Source organism: Typopeltis vanoorti, chromosome 15, assembly GCF_054136105.1.
Source record: "Typopeltis vanoorti isolate ZY-2024b chromosome 15, IOZ_Tvanoo_1.0, whole genome shotgun sequence".
Taxonomy (NCBI): domain Eukaryota; kingdom Metazoa; phylum Arthropoda; class Arachnida; order Uropygi; family Thelyphonidae; genus Typopeltis; species Typopeltis vanoorti.
Window position 1 is genome coordinate 1,024,274 of NC_143563.1, and position 16,145 is coordinate 1,040,418.

Below are 16,145 nucleotides of genomic sequence, written 5' to 3' on the forward strand. Positions count from 1 at the left end.
GGCATGCTTACCAGGGTGTTGTTTTGATTCATGATAACACCCAACTACACACAGCCGGCATAACACAACAACTTCTCGCAACCTTCGGCTGAGAACAATTCCATCATCCCCCCCCCCACATAGTTGACCTCACGCCAAGTGACTTTCACCTGTTCAAACATCTGAAATCTTTCCTTGGTGGCCGGTGATTTCAAGATGACGACAAGGTCGAAGCAGTCAATACGTGGTTTGCATCACAGGTGGCAACCTTCTACGATGAAGGAATACAACTCTTGGTGCCTCATTATGATAAGTGCCTGAACAATGGCAGAAAGAGAGGGCTCCCGAGATAATACTGGTTTTCATTGCCATTTTTTCTAACTTTTATATTAATAATCTATAGTAGTATAGTATGTACCAATATTAGAATATTTTATTTCGTAAATGCTTTAAAGATAAGTAAAAAACATATTTTGAAACTTTACATTTTTATCTTTTAAATGGTACTGGCCAAAAGGGTTGTTAACATGGATTTTATTATCGTATTTGGTTGGTAAAAAGTGTTTCAACATTTTATGGCCTGTGTTGCTCAATTATTTGTTGCCAAAATTAGTTCCAAAAGTGATACTATGATATCTGCATTGTTCCTGGTTGTGGTGGTAGCAGAACATAACTAGTGAATTTTAGTGTAGATAAGTACTTTTCTGATTAATTTAATTAAGATTGATTTTAGTGAACGTTATAAAACCTTGTTTAAAATGACTGAGCAACAGAAGAGTATAAAACGGAAATACGAACAAGAAATTAGAGTATTTAACCAATAACTTAAACAATATGAAGGAAACTTACAGTAGAAACACTTTATAATGATTTTGAGAATAGGTTTTATCAATCTGTATAAGAAAATCAATGAAATTTCCGGAAAAATGAGGAAAAAGCAAATAGTGTCTCTAAGAGATGAAAATGGAAAAACAGTTCTAGAAGAAGAGAATAAAGCACAGATTTGGATAAAATATGTGACAGAACTTTTCAACGATACTAGACAGAAGCCTATAAATATAAAAGATAACATTCAAGGACCAGCAATCACGAAATGCGAAACAGAGAATGCTATACGAACAAGTAAAACAGGAAAAGTGGAGTACCGCAGGGCTCTGTTCTTGGACCACTGCTTTTCAATTTGTTCATCAATGATATTGGAAAGGATCTGAGAGGAAGTGTTCACTTGTTTGCTGATGATGCAAAGTTCGGTAGAGCAATTGTGAGTGCACAGGATGTCAAAATTTTACAGGATGATTTGGATAGTTTGGAGAACTGGGCTAGGAAAAATGGATGTCAGTTTAATGTGGCAAAGTGTAAGGTTATGCACTTTGGAGTGAAAAGAACAGCAGCAGTATATCGCATTGGTGGAACTGTACTCCAGGAGATTGATGAGGCCAGGGATTTGGGAGTGCTGGTGGATAGGGAGTTGAAGTTTAGGGGGCACATTGCAAAAGTGACTAAAACATCACACCAAATCACTTGGCTTATGAAAAATACTTTAACATGCAGAGACAAACAAGTTGTTGTTCCTCTGTATCGAGCCTTGATAAGACCCCATCTGGACTTCTGTGCCCAGTTATGGGCACCAGGGTTTCTTCGTGATGGGGAGGAAGTGGAGAGGGTCCAGAGACAAGTGACCAAGATGATAGCAGGTCTGTGGAATGAACCTTATGAGAATAGGTTGAAGATTTGTGGGTTGCAGAAATTGGACGATAGGCAAAGGAGGGGTGATGTGATTGAGACATTCAGATTACTAAAGGGTTTATATAAGATTGATCCAGAAGATATTTTTGAAAATATGACTGGTGGTGGGAGGACTAGGGGCCATGCATGGAAGCTGGGCAAGAGCGTGGTTGACAAAGGTGTTAGAGCTAGGTTTTTTACTTGGAGAGTGGTGAATGAGTGGAATAAGCTTCCAGAGTCTGTTGTGGGTGCTACGACCGTGAATGAATTCAAGGCAAGATATGATAGATACTGTGTGAATGTTGAATAGTTGTTCCAGACATGATGTTAGGGCCTCCCTCGATGAGTCTGTCGACTCCTTGGAGTTTCCCGGAACAATAATAATAATAATAATAAAAAAAAAAAGCCAGTGGACCAGATGGTGTGCAAACAGAATTTTTAAAATTATTGACAGAGTATACATAGAAAGCCAAAGAATGGGAATAAATATAAACATCAACAAGACAAAATACATTATCATTAGCAAACATCCAGCCTCAACAATGAAACTGACACTCAATGGGAAAAATATTGATCAAGTGTCAAGATATAAATATCTTGGTTGTTGGCTTAATGAACGGTGGGATCCAGAAATAGATATAAAGACAAGGATTGAAGTTGCACGGCAGTCCGTCATGAAAATGAGAACACTATTTTCTGCAATAAAGACCTAAACATGGAAGTCAGATGTCGAATGCTGAAATGTTATGTGTGGTCTATTCTGCTCTATGGAGGCGACAACCATCAAGAAAATCGAAGCCTTTGAGATGTGGCTATACAGAAGAATGCTAAAGATATCATGGAGAGAAAAAATTACCAATGAAGAGGTCTTAAAATCCACTGGCAAAGCTAAACATCTTGTACAAATAATCAAGAAACGAAAAACATCATATCTTGGCCACATCATGAGAAACAGCAAATACCAACTTCTACAAACTATTTTGATAGGAAGAATTGATGGCAAAGGAACTACAGGAAGAAAAAGAATATCATGGTTTGACAACATCAAAACGTGGACAGGAAAGAGTAGTGCACAACTGCTCAGATTAGCACAAGACCGCAGTTTGTTCACCAAGATGGTCGCTGACCTTCGATAGAAGATAGCACAATAAGAAGAAGAATAGGTTTGAGAAACTAAAAGTAGTTAAAGCCATGTTTTGAATTTCTTGTGAATCCTTTTGTGATTGATCATCAACGATGGATGTCCTGTTGTTGCACCTTTTACTGCAGATATTGCTTCAATAGAGACAGAGCCTATTGAGCAGCAAGAAGATGTGGGTTTGAAGCTAGTAAATAAAAGCTCATCTGTAACTGACTATTGGAAATAAATCCCAGAAGCAAAGTATCCCAAATCTTCAGAAAACTGGCTTCCAACTACTCTCTGTTTTTGGGACAACTTACTGCTGTGAATCTCTTCTCTGTAATGAAATTTGTCAAGCCAAAACATCATGCTATCCTCCCTAATGCCACCTCACCAAGCTTCTTAGAACAGCTTTGACATCCTAACAGCCAGATTTTAAACTATTAACTGCACAAATGAAGAATCAAAGCCTTCAATGAGTAGAGATTAAACATATTCTTCTTTGGTGAGTATAGTAGGAGTACCATATAGTTGTATTTTTTTATTATTTATAAATACAATTTTAAAATAATATTTTCTGCAGCTCTTGAACGTTCAAAAATGTATTATATGCTGCTCTTATTAGCGAAGAATTTGCCCACCCCTGGTATACATCATATATTCAGTAACATATGAGAAACTATTGAGTAAAGCCAAAGAGTTCTGTTTGTGATTCAAAAATAGGACAGAATTACTCTTCGAATTGCATAATAATCATACTGACAATGAAATATCCAGCAATGATGAAAATTTGGAGAGAAAGAGAGCTAATAAATGACTGATCTAAAGTCCCCTTTTGGGAAATTATTTATTTCAGTAAAAATTATGTAGACTACAACTGTGTTAGGAATAATTAATTTAATTTCCCGATGTTTCGACTTTCATATTAAGTTTATTGTTTGAAGTAGACACACACACACACAAGCTATATTACATTCCAAACAGCATGCCAACGTGACAATGATTTGATCAACTGTTATTCTACTCTCCTGACCCTAGTGTGAGGGGGGAATCAATTAAAGCTATAAATCTATAACATTAGATAACAAATTCATAATTTAAAATGAGTGGTATTATTATTATTATCCTAAAACCTCATGGAGTCAAAGACTCATTTGGGAGGTCCTTTTATCACTCACACACACACACACACACATCTCATCATACCGTGTCTTAAACACACTCAAACTCCTTGCAGACACCACACTCTCAGGTAAGGCATTCCAATCATTCACAACTCTGCACGAAAAAAACCTACCTTTCCTCCCCTACTCACACCCTCTTTATACAGTTTCCGGGGATGACCTCTGGTTCTCCCCTGATCTCCCACTATTCTCTGTAGAACTTCTCCACCATTGATCCTATAACAACCCCTTACCAATTTGTAGGTCTCCATCATATCTCCCCTCTTCCTCCTGTCCACCAGACTCTGCAAATTACATCTTCTCAATCTTTACTCATACTCGACATTCCAGAGGTCAGAAACTACCTTAAGTCAGTCACCTTTGGACCGTTTTCAACATCTCTTCATCCTTCTGAAAACCAGGTGACCATGGGCACAATAGTCCATGTGTGGCCTAATCAAAGCAAACCTAATACAACAGAACAAGAATCTCCCTACTTCTACCAGTCAGTGTCATCCGCATCATTCCCAGAATCCTTTGTGTTGTCTTCACAATTTTGGTGATGTGTCTCCTAAATTTTAGATCTTTATCCATTATCACCCCCAGATCTCTAATTTCCTCTACCTCCAACAATATATTCTCACCAAACATAAATTCTGCTTGTAAAGTTTTAAAATTTGGAAATTTTAAAACCTTACATTTTGCAACATTGAACTCGCATCCCCATTTCCGTGCCCAATCACTCAATTTATTCAAGTGTTCTTGTAAGGTCACAACATCTTCACTATTCTTTATGGTTCGTCCCAACTTTGCATCATCTGCAAATAACTGAATATCTCCATCCAAATCTTCACCAATATCATTAATTATACAAGTTAAACAGTAATGGCCCTAAAACAGACCCCCTGAGGCACTCCGCTAGTGACTTTCCTTTTCCTGGATATCGCACCCCCCATACACAACTTGTTGATACCTATCAGATATCCAGTCTCCAATCCAATGCACTAATCTAATATCCAACCCCATCTGCTCTAGTTTGACTGTCAACTTATGAAGTACTCTATCAAAAGCTACCAAGTATATTATTGTGTATCCTTCTCCTCTGTCCAAGGAAGCAGTCACTTTATTGTAATAAGTAGATTACTAAAACATGACCTTCCTTTAGTAAATCCATGATGTCCATCAAAAATAATACCACTGTTGTCAACCCAACTCTGGATCCTAGTTCTCACAAGCTTCTCCAACGACTTAACCACAACACCTGACACACAGATAGGCCTATAATTTGATGCTTGAGTTCGATCACCTCCTTTATGAAGTGGCACAGTCTTGTCCTCCTTCCATTCCTTAGGAACTTGACCAAGTGCAAGACTCGTATTAAAAAAATATGTCAAGGCAGGTGTCGACTCCCTGGCACATTCCTTCAGAATACATGGTGATATATTATCAAGTCCCACAGCCTTATTTACATCTAGTTTACTCAACTCCCCATACACCTCTTGCTCACTTACAGTCAGTCTCTCCTCCTCATCATCAACTGCTCTCAATCTCTCCATAAAGTCACATTCACAAGACTGAAAGATCTTTATGAACTTCTCGTTAAGTATCTCCACCACACATTCTGCAACAGCTGTCTTTATACCATTTTCTCCAATCAATGTCATCCTTCCATAATCATTCTTTCTTTTGCTGGCTACATATTGAAAGAACTCCATAGGATTCTTTTTGGCTTCATTAGCCAACTGCTGTTCATACCTCTCTTTAGCTACTCTCACCAACCAAGTCACCCTCCTTGCCTGGTTTTTGTAGCCATCATGAAATTGGTTATTTCCACTTCTCTTATACTGCCTCCACAATGCTTTTTTCTCTGTATCGCATGCTTAATCTCTTTTGTTCATCTATCTCACACCTACCTTATTTAACCTTCTCACCCTTGGAATACATTTAGACATTGCATCTACTAGATAGTTTTTGAAAATCCCCCAAGCTGCATTGATCTCTTTTCCAGCTAACTCCTCATTCCACGGCACCTATAAGCTGTCTCCTGAGCTCTTCATAATCGTCCCCTTGTAGTTCCACATATACCCTTTTCTCACATGGGTCCTTGCACTGCTGGCAACCACCCTGGTATTATATTAGAGTTAAGATTCTATATTACTTACAATCCTAATTATATAATTAACGCTTAGACCAAAAGGTTATGTGGGTAGAATACGTGCCATCCATATTCTTGGGATTTTTAGAGCACCATTATTGTTAAGATTATGGTGGTTGATAAGAATTTCAAAGGCCTCCTTAAATTTATGCTCATAACATGCTTTGGTGTAATGTAAACAACAGGTGCCTTTGTGGTCAATTCTATGTAGAGTATTCAAGGCATGATCAGAAAGGCCAGATTTACCAAAGTTATTAAATTTAATGTGACATTTATGTTCATTTTTTCAGATAGGAATTATGCACCGTTTCACCTATATAGGGAAAATTACAGGTGGAATGAATATGTTACACTCAAGGGTGGGCCAGAGGAGGAAGTGGATCCTTGGAAGAATTTAACAAATTGAATCAGAAATCTGGCCTTTCAGATCATGCCCTGAAAACTCTACATAGAATTAACTAGAAAGGCACTTGTTCACATTAAAACATAGTATGAGCATAAGTTTAAGGAGGCCTGTGAAATTCTTATCAACCACCCTAATCTTAACAATAATGGTGATCTAAAAATACCAAAAATACGGATGGCACATATTCTAACCACATAACCTTTTGATCTAAGGGTTAATCTTTCATGTAGTTTTATTTTTATTTTTTACTAGGTCAGGCAAGTAGAATAACAGTTGATCAAATCATTATCGATTTGGCATACTGTTTGAAGTGTAATATAGCTTGTCATTGTGTGTAGTCTAGATGATGAACTTCATATTATTATTATTATTACGGGCAACTCCAGGGAGTCATTAGACTCATCGAGGGAGGCCCCAAATCATATTCATCACAACTATTCAACATTCATACAGTATCTATCATACCTCGCCTTAAACTCATTCACTGTCACAGCATCCACAACAGACTCTGGCGGCCCATTCCACTCATTCACCACTCTAAAAGTAAAGAACCCAGCTCTAACACCTTTACTAATCACACTTTTGCCCAGTTTCCATGGATGTCCCCTAGTCCTCCCACAACTAGCGCTGTTCTCAAAAATATCTTCCGAATTAATTTTATAGAAACCCTTCAGTAATTTGAATGTCTCAATCATATCTCCCCTCCTCCAACTATCAACCAATTTTTACAACCCACAAATCCTCAACCTGTTCTCATAAGGTTCATTCCACAGACCTGCAATCATCTTGGTCACTCACCTCTGGATCCTCTCAACCTCCTCCCCATCAAGAAGAAACCTAGGTGACCAAATCTGGGCACAGTAGTCGAGATGGGGTCTTATAAAGGCTCGATACAGAGGAACAATAACCTGCTTGTCAACGTATTCTTCAGCAACCAAGTGATTTGATGAGCTGATATGGCCACTTTTGCAATGTGCCACATAAACTTCAACTCCATATCCACCAACACTCCTAAATCTCGTGCCTCATCAATTTCCTGGAGTACAGTTCCACCAATGTAGTAAACTGCTGCTAATCTTTTCACCCCAAAATGTATAACCTTACATTTTGCCACATTAAATTGACATCCATTCTCCTTAGCCCAGACCTCCAATCTATCCAAATCAGTTTGCAAAATTTTGACATCATCTGCATTCACTATTGCCCTACCCAACTTTGCATCATCCACAAACAAATGAACTGTTCCTCTCAGATCCTTTCCTATATCATTAATGAACAAATTAAACAGCAGTGGTCCAAGAACAGATTCTTGTGGCACACCACTAGTCACAGGCCGTCTTGTGGACTCTACTCCTGAATAAACCACTCTGATATCTCTCCGTCAACCACCCTCCTATCCATCTCACCAACCCTATATCCATCCCCATATACTGCAATTTACTGATTAGAATTCCATGTGGTATCCTGTCAAAGGCCTTAGCAAGGTCCAGTAGAATTACTGTAAACCATTACCCTTATCCAGTTCAGCCGTAACTGTGTTATAATACGTGAGCAAGTTACTGAGGCATGACCTACCCTTCACAAAACCATGCTATCCCCGATACAGTATCCCATTTTCATCTATCCAATCTTGTATTTTCCTCTTGACTATCTTCTCCAAGACCTTCATAATGATTCCTGTTATGCTGATTGGCCAGTAATTTTCAACAGCAGCCTTGGAACCACCTTTATGCAGCGGAACTATTTTCCTCTCTTTCCACCCCCTTGGGACTGACCCAGACCCAAGGCTCAAATTAAACAAAATGGTCAACGGCACTGACAATTTTTAGCCGCTTCACGTACGACACGAGCTGGTATACCATCCAATCCAACAGATGTATTGACATTGAGGTTCTGTAATAGACTAGTTACCTCTACTTCATTCATCACAATTCCAGTATAAGCTGTTGATTCTTCCATTCCTGCAATGTCACCACCTGGATGATATACTCTTGCAAAGTGCTCGCTCAGTAATTCCACTATATCAACTGATTCGGTTACCTCCCTACCGTCAGCATTTTTTAAGATCATGCCATGAACATTTTTCCTTTTACTTGCAACATATTGAAAAAACTGTTTGGGATTCTCTTTAGCCTGCATGGCCAATTTTCTTTCGTAATTCACTTTTGCTTTTCTTACCATCCTGGCCTGAGCTTTATACTATTCCTGCACCTGTTGGTCACCTTTCTCCATAAATTGCCTCCACAATTGTTGCAGCTCAAGCTTAATAGTGTTATTCATCCATTTAACCCCTACTCGATTTATTATTCAAACTCTTGGTATACAGTCAACCGTTGCCTCCTGCAAACACTTCTTAACCACCTCCCATACACTATCAACATCCAGCCCTTGCAGTTTTACATGCCATGGCACTGAGCCAAGCACACTCCTAAGCTTGTCATACTTACCAGCCCGGTAATTCCACATGTACTCTGTCTTAATTGTAAATTCCGCTCCTTTAGCCACCTCCCAAGTCATGACCTCATGGTCACTCTCACCAATTGGTGGCAACATGGTCATGTTCGTTACAGCCACATTCTCAGTTGCAATTACTAGGTCAAGCACTCTCTGCCCCCTGGTATTTTCGACTACATGCTGTCGCAGATAGTTGTCCCTTAATAACCACATAAAATCCAATTCCTTTCTCCCATGTGCCCTCTCCTCTTTCCAGTCAACGTTACCATAATTGAAATCACCCATAATAATTACCCTCCTTCCACTCATTTCTTCTATTTGCCTATGCATACTATGTCTGTCTGTGTTCACTGGGCATCTACAGATGCCGTATGGTCACTCCAATGTTCGATGATGTTCCACACTAGGCCTCGCCATGTAGTCCTGTTGTTTGCCCTTCTGGCAGCCTCAACTCTCTGAAGATCAGTCACTCCACACACGCCATCCATCCATCTCATTGATGGTCTACCCCTGCCTCTTTTTCCAGGAACTTTACCTTCTATTACTATTCTGAGAAGTCCTCCTTCCATCCTTTCTATGTGTCCAAAATATTTTAATTTTCTTCTGTCAATATCCTTAAGGAGCCTTAAAGTTCTACTAATCTTTTCTAACACCCATTCATTTGTATGCCTTTCAGTGTATGATATCCTCAACAACCTTCTGTAACACCACATCTCAAAAGCAAATATCCATTTCTTATCTGACTTCTTTAGGTTCCAAGTCTCGCATCCATAAGTCGCTGTTGGAAAAACAACTGCATCCAAAATCCTCAACTTTGTTCCCATTTGTTTCTCAAGAGCTTCTCTGTTTGTTTTTCCTTTGAGAACCATGATCTTTGTCTTGCTAGAATTGAGTTGAAGTCCTCTGTTATTACTGATCTTGTTAACTTTGTCAAGAATTAGTCCTAGTTCTTCCATGTCATTACAAAGGAGTACTGTATCATCAGCGTACCTCAGATTACTGATCAATCTACCTCCTATTGTAATTCCTGTCCTGAGCTCATCCAATGCTTCACACATGAAGTCCTCTGCATATATACTAAACAAGCGAGGAGAAAGTAAACATCCTTTTCTAACTCCTTTTCCAACTTGAAGCCAGTCAGTTAATCCAACACCTGTTCTTACTGTGGCTTCTTGCTCCTTATACAAGTTGGCTATCAACCTGACAGTGTGTTGAGGAAAACCCATTCTTTCCATTACTTCCCACAGTTTCACATGCTCAACACAGTCAAAAGCTTTAGAGTAGTCTAAGAAACACATTACCAGAGGGAGTCTGAATTCTTTATATTTTTCTATGATCTGTCTAAGGCAAAGGATCTGATCTCTGGTGCCTCTACCTTTCCTAAAACCTGCTTGTTCCTCAGGCATCTCTGCCTCAACTTTGGCCTCAATCCTATTTAGCATGATCTTTAATAAAATTTTGCTTGCATGAGATATCAAACTAATAGTTCTATAATTCTTGCATGCCTTCATATCACCTTTCTTGTGTAGTGGTATGAAAACTGACTTCTTCCAGTTTCTAGGCCATGATCCTGTCTCACATATCCTTGTGATCAATCTATGAAACACTCTTATCCCTCCATCTCCTGTGGCCTTAACTAACTCTGCTGGGATTTCATCTGCACCTGGGGCCTTATTGCTGTTGAGCTGCTTAATTGCTCTTTCAACTTCATGCCTAAGTGGAGGAGGTTCCAAATCAAAATTTTCTTGGTGGGAGGACTCCACATTTTCTTTATCCACTCTGCTGTACAGTTCCTCACAGTATTCTTTCCATCTCTTTTTGATTTCCAACTCTTCTGTTAGTAATGATCCATTCCTGTCTTTGATGACATTCAATTTAGGCTTGAACTTGTGCTTTAATTCACAAACTAAATAAAACATCCTTTTATAATTATGCCTTCTCATCTAGAACTCTATTTCTTCACATTTATTAGTATAGAACTTTTCCTTATCCTGCTTGATGGCTCTTCTGATTTCTTTATGTAATCTCTTGTATTCTTCGGTCCCTGTGTCTCTTTGTTTTTCCAACCACCTTCTTTTGATTAGTTCCCATGTTGAATCTGATATCCATGAGTCTCTTGGTTTTCTTATTGGGCCGAGATACGTCTTCGCTGTATCCTGTATTATCATCTTGACTCCTTCCCAAAGCATTTCTGGTGAGATTTCCTCATTGGTCTCCAAAAAATCATCCAGCCGAGTTGATGTTGCTTCTGTGAATCCACTAGGAATTACTATAACATCCAATCTAGTGGAATGTGCCTGACCTGGAAGTTTTCGGAGTCTTAGTCTTACTTTGGCTCTTACCAGTTGATGGTCTGTACCACAATCTGCTCCAAGACAAGTTTGCACATCAGAGATGCTTGTCTTCCACCGCTGGAGAGCCAGGATGCAATCAATCTGGTGCCTTGCATACTATGCATACTATCCCCACCATCTATTCCATCACCTGGTCTATAGCAGTACCCAATTGTACATTTTGTTCTGCTAGATTCTATCTCACACCAAACAGCCTCAAATGTGCTCTTTTCTCTATCCTGCAGTTCAACTTCTATTCTCCTTGGCTGCAGCTCATCAGCTATCATCAATAATACTCCCCCCCCCATTTTATTCTCCCTGTCATTCCTGAACACACTATACCCCTCACATTCTATCCCACTAGCTATATCATCTTCAGTCAGCCATGTTTCACTAATGCCAATAACCTGTGGTCTGGAAGTGCCAACTAAGGCCAAAAACTCTTCCTTCTTGTTCCTAATACTCCTGGCATTAGTGTACATGAATTGCAGAAGCCCATTAGTCCATTTCTACTTTGATGCCTTATACTAACTGTCCCATTTTGATTTGTTGTCCTTCGTACTCGCTCGGGCATATTATACTCATTCATACACTCAACTGCCTCACTAAAGTCTACATAAATCTAGTTTCCCTGAGTCTGAACATCCACTTCCACATCATTCATCAACACTTTTTCAAGCCTCCGTACACCAACTCCATTCAAATGTAACCCATCCATCTTATATAAATCCTTTCGCCCATCAAACTCACTCCACACATCCACAAATTCCACACCACTCTCCATGCATAACCCATGCATAAACATTCTTTAAAATTCTTTAAAACAACAAAATTCTTTAAAATACATATTGTAAGTGAGAGAGACAATACAAAACAAGTTACTTGGCCAGCAGTGTCCTTTATCTTCTCCAAAAGGGGCTGACCATCTGTATCTTTATACTTTAAAATATTGCTTGTGATTTCAATTAAAAATGAATCCAATTCACCTTTGTTCCACTCTGCAAACACCTAAAAAAATGAATCAAGCATATCAGTATTTAAAAAAAATTACGAATGTATGTACATGATAATAAAGTATACGTAAAGAGATGACTAACGGATGTAATAAATGGCAGTGAATCATCACTTACTCCAATGTCTTAATTGCTGTATGAGGTTTATCAATGAGACAAAAATTAACAAACAGACAATTTTCATCACCATAGAATGTTACAATCTGACTTACTGGAGATATGAATTGCTCACCTGTATAATACTATACAGGTGAGCTTCCACTAGATAAACGTTCTACAATAGAACATTTATCTAGTGGAAGGGATTACTGTTTGAAACTTTTAAAAAAGGATTTTTTTTTTTTTTTAGCAATAAGTTGCATATTTCACAGATTACAGCAAACAAGATGTCCGATGGATAAACAATGTTATCTCATCAATAAACAGTATGAATACCATCTCATAGGAACTTTTTAGAGTAAATATCATACAAAAATTATTACATTTCTCAATATTTATACAGATTTCGTCATACAATCACTTTGTTCAAAATGACCTTAACATACTTCATAATCATGACTAATTGTAATGAGTGCACATCATATTTTCACAATTCCAAGAATATGAAGTTTGCTATTTCATATAAAAAACCATCTACCAGTATTGATCCTTATTGATTAAATAAGGATCAATACTGGGAAATCTTCAAATAATTTATATAGAATGTAGAAAATTGACTGGACCTTCGACCAATGTACAATCTCAACTTTCCTGTTGGGAACATGCACCTGATAGTAGAATGAATCAGGACAAATCTGGGTTGCAACAATTTCAGAACAAGTGACTAAACTATGCTCTGTACTGCCCAAAACTACATTCATCATTTACTTGTAAAATATCTATAATTATAGTTGCACATGTACCACAGTAAAAATTTATTTATTGTACAGATTGCCTTACGTATCATCAGTGTGCGAGAAGAGAACAGTAAGAATTTTGAATAAAAGAAACAGTAAAGCACATGCATTATATTAGAATTCCTCTATACATACAGTCACCTGTTCACTGTTAAAAACCATTGGTCTGAAAATAAAACAAAAATAAAAAAGATGACTTTTACTCACAATAGAGAGCAGGTAAGGGTGTTTATCCTTATATAACTTTTTGGAGACTGAGGGGGCAGTCAATGTCTACCATAGCCAATCACAGACAGCTGGCTCAGAACTATGACTAATTGTATCCAGTATCTGGATAAACAGCACTTATAAACTATCTAGTTTAAAAGTACTGTCATCATGTGGTCCCTGTTGTAATAATATATAATTGTTTGAAATTCTATTGGTTCTATGTTCCATTTTCTTGCATTTACAGGATGAAAAACTCAAGTTTCCGGAAGAGAAAACTTGCTTGCATGTGCTACTTTGCATTTATGCAGGAACAGATCAAAGAAAGGGTTAGAAAAATTCTTCTAGTTGGCAAATAGCATTAAACTTAGAACAGTCTTTCTCTGGGCAACCTAGTTCTATGGATGCAAATGACATTTCCACAGGCCTAAATAAAATTGGCATGAGCAGAGAACAAGTAAGGAATTTGAAAAAAAAAAAAAACTATAGAGCATGTGTTACATAAGAATTCCTCTATATGTACAGTGGCCTGTAATTGATTAAAAATCACTGGACTGAAAATAAAAAATATGCTGATGACTCATTCCTAATAGAAAGAAAGGCTGGTTGGCCTTGTCTAACTTTTAAAGATGGAGGAGCAATCAATCTCCACCGCAGCCAATCACAGATGGTTGGCCCAAGACTATCACTAATTTTAAATAGTATTTAAACAGAGCAAAGAGAAGCAGACAAGCACTGATGTCTTGTTGTCCCTGACCTTAATGCAATATATTGTCTGAAATAATGTGGCATCTTTGACATATTTTCTTGAGTTTATGGGAGAAAAAGACTGCTAGAATATGCTATTTATTTGAATACAAATAAATTTAATAAAAACTCAGGAACATGTTCAAGAGAGTGTTAGAAAAGTTACTCTAGGTGACTAAAATCAAACTTAGAAGCACCTGTCTTTAGGCAGCCTAGTGTTATGGATGTAAACATCATTTCCACAAGGCAAAATAAAATTAAATAATTTGAATTTAAAAATTAAACTTAAGAATACAAATTTATTTAATACAGCCTGAGGATAGTTTTCCCACACTTTAGGAATTGGAATGGTAAGTCAATCATTATGATTGAGGTTAGACTGATGAAGTAGGGTTCATGTTTATACATGGATCTACATAATAGTTGTGTTTCCCATTGAATCCTGTGGCTAGTGTTTTCAACTGTGTTGTGCTGGTGCAATTTTGTGAGCCTAATGTGGTCTTGATGTTCAGAAATATTTGTTGACTGATCTTCCTCTTTGTCCATAGTAAGAAAAGTTACACGAATATAGCACTTAATGTATGGTGTGTAACAATATTGGTGAGAGTTGGTCGATTTGGAGAAGATAACAGATTATGAATTTGGTTGACAGGTTTGTAGTTGGCAATGAGTTTATATTTTCTCATAATTTGTGCCACATATTCAGAGATGCCTTTAATATATGATATAGGAGTCCTGTGGACTTCTTGCCTTGGTGCTATGTATGAGAACTGTTAACAACTTTCTTTATTATTTTTGCGTTCATTCATTTAGTAAAGCTATTTGTAGTTTTTACTTCATGTTTAAAAGATTATTTGGAGAAACAAATAATTTTGTGTTCTAGACACTAAGGATTTTATAATACTGTATTTTTGAGATGGATGGTCGAACTGATATGTTGTGGATATAGCATCCTGTAAAAGTTGGTTTTTGGTATACAGAAGTGTGAATGGATCAATCATGTTCCTCTTGGATATGCATAATCTAGAAAGGAAGTTCCTTTGAATGATTCTTTTTCGAGCAAGAATTTAAGTTGAAGTGTAGGTTGATGAATTTTTGTTGATATGAATGGAGTTCTGATTCTTCGAGTCCAAATGCAAAGCCATCACTTACATACCACAGCCAAATAGATGGTTTTGGGTCAAGAGAAGATTTCTTTCTTTCAGATGTTCTAGATCAAATTCTAGATAATGATAGACCTATATCATGAAAGCAGAAAAGTTGGTCTAAAAATAAACAGAAAAAAACTAAAATCATGTTTAACCATTTTGTAACACCAAAAACCAATAATAGAAAACAATTTCTTGGAAGGAGTATCTTCGTATACATACTTAGGTCATCTCATTGATCTAAACTGTGGATTCCAAAAGGAAATAAATAGAAGAGTTCAACTTGCCTGGAATTCATTCAGAAAATTGAAAAGTGTTTTTGCAAACAATGATGTCCCACTCTGTTTAAAAAGGAAGACATTCAACCAGTGTATACTTCCAGTCATCACATATGGATGTGAAACTTGGTCTCCAACAAAAGTACTGACAAATTAACTAGCACCCACTCAAAGAAAAATGCTAGGCATCACATTAAAAATAAGTGAAACACCTGAATAAGAAGCCAGACTTATAATCACTGGCATCATTCTTCTCCACAAGCGACTAAAATGGAAATGGGCAGGACATCTATTCAGAAGAGAAGATGAGCAAAGGATCAGCATACTAACGAAATGGGTTCCAAAAGAAGGGAAACGAGGCCAAGGATGTCCTGAAAGAAGGTGGAGTGATGAATTGTCAAATTTTGTTAAGATAAATTGGTCAACAATTGCCAAAAACAGAGAAAGGTGGAAGGAACTGGAGGAGGCCTTTGTCCAGCAGTGGACAGAAAATAGCTGAAAAGAAGATCAAATTTGACAAG

The 16,145-nt window shown here is 37.6% G+C and overlaps 1 protein-coding gene across 2 annotated transcripts in view; it reads right to left on the bottom strand.

Moving 5' to 3' along the window:
• Nucleotides 1–16,145, bottom strand: part of Pgd (phosphogluconate dehydrogenase) — a 246,262-nt gene that overhangs the window by 81,915 nt on the left and 148,202 nt on the right. For both annotated transcript variants that reach the window (XM_090405817.1, XM_090405816.1), the window contains exon 7: nucleotides 12,218–12,343. In XM_090405817.1, coding sequence (XP_090261943.1) covers nucleotides 12,218–12,343 — 126 coding nt within the window. The remainder of the gene's footprint in view (nucleotides 1–12,217; nucleotides 12,344–16,145) is intronic.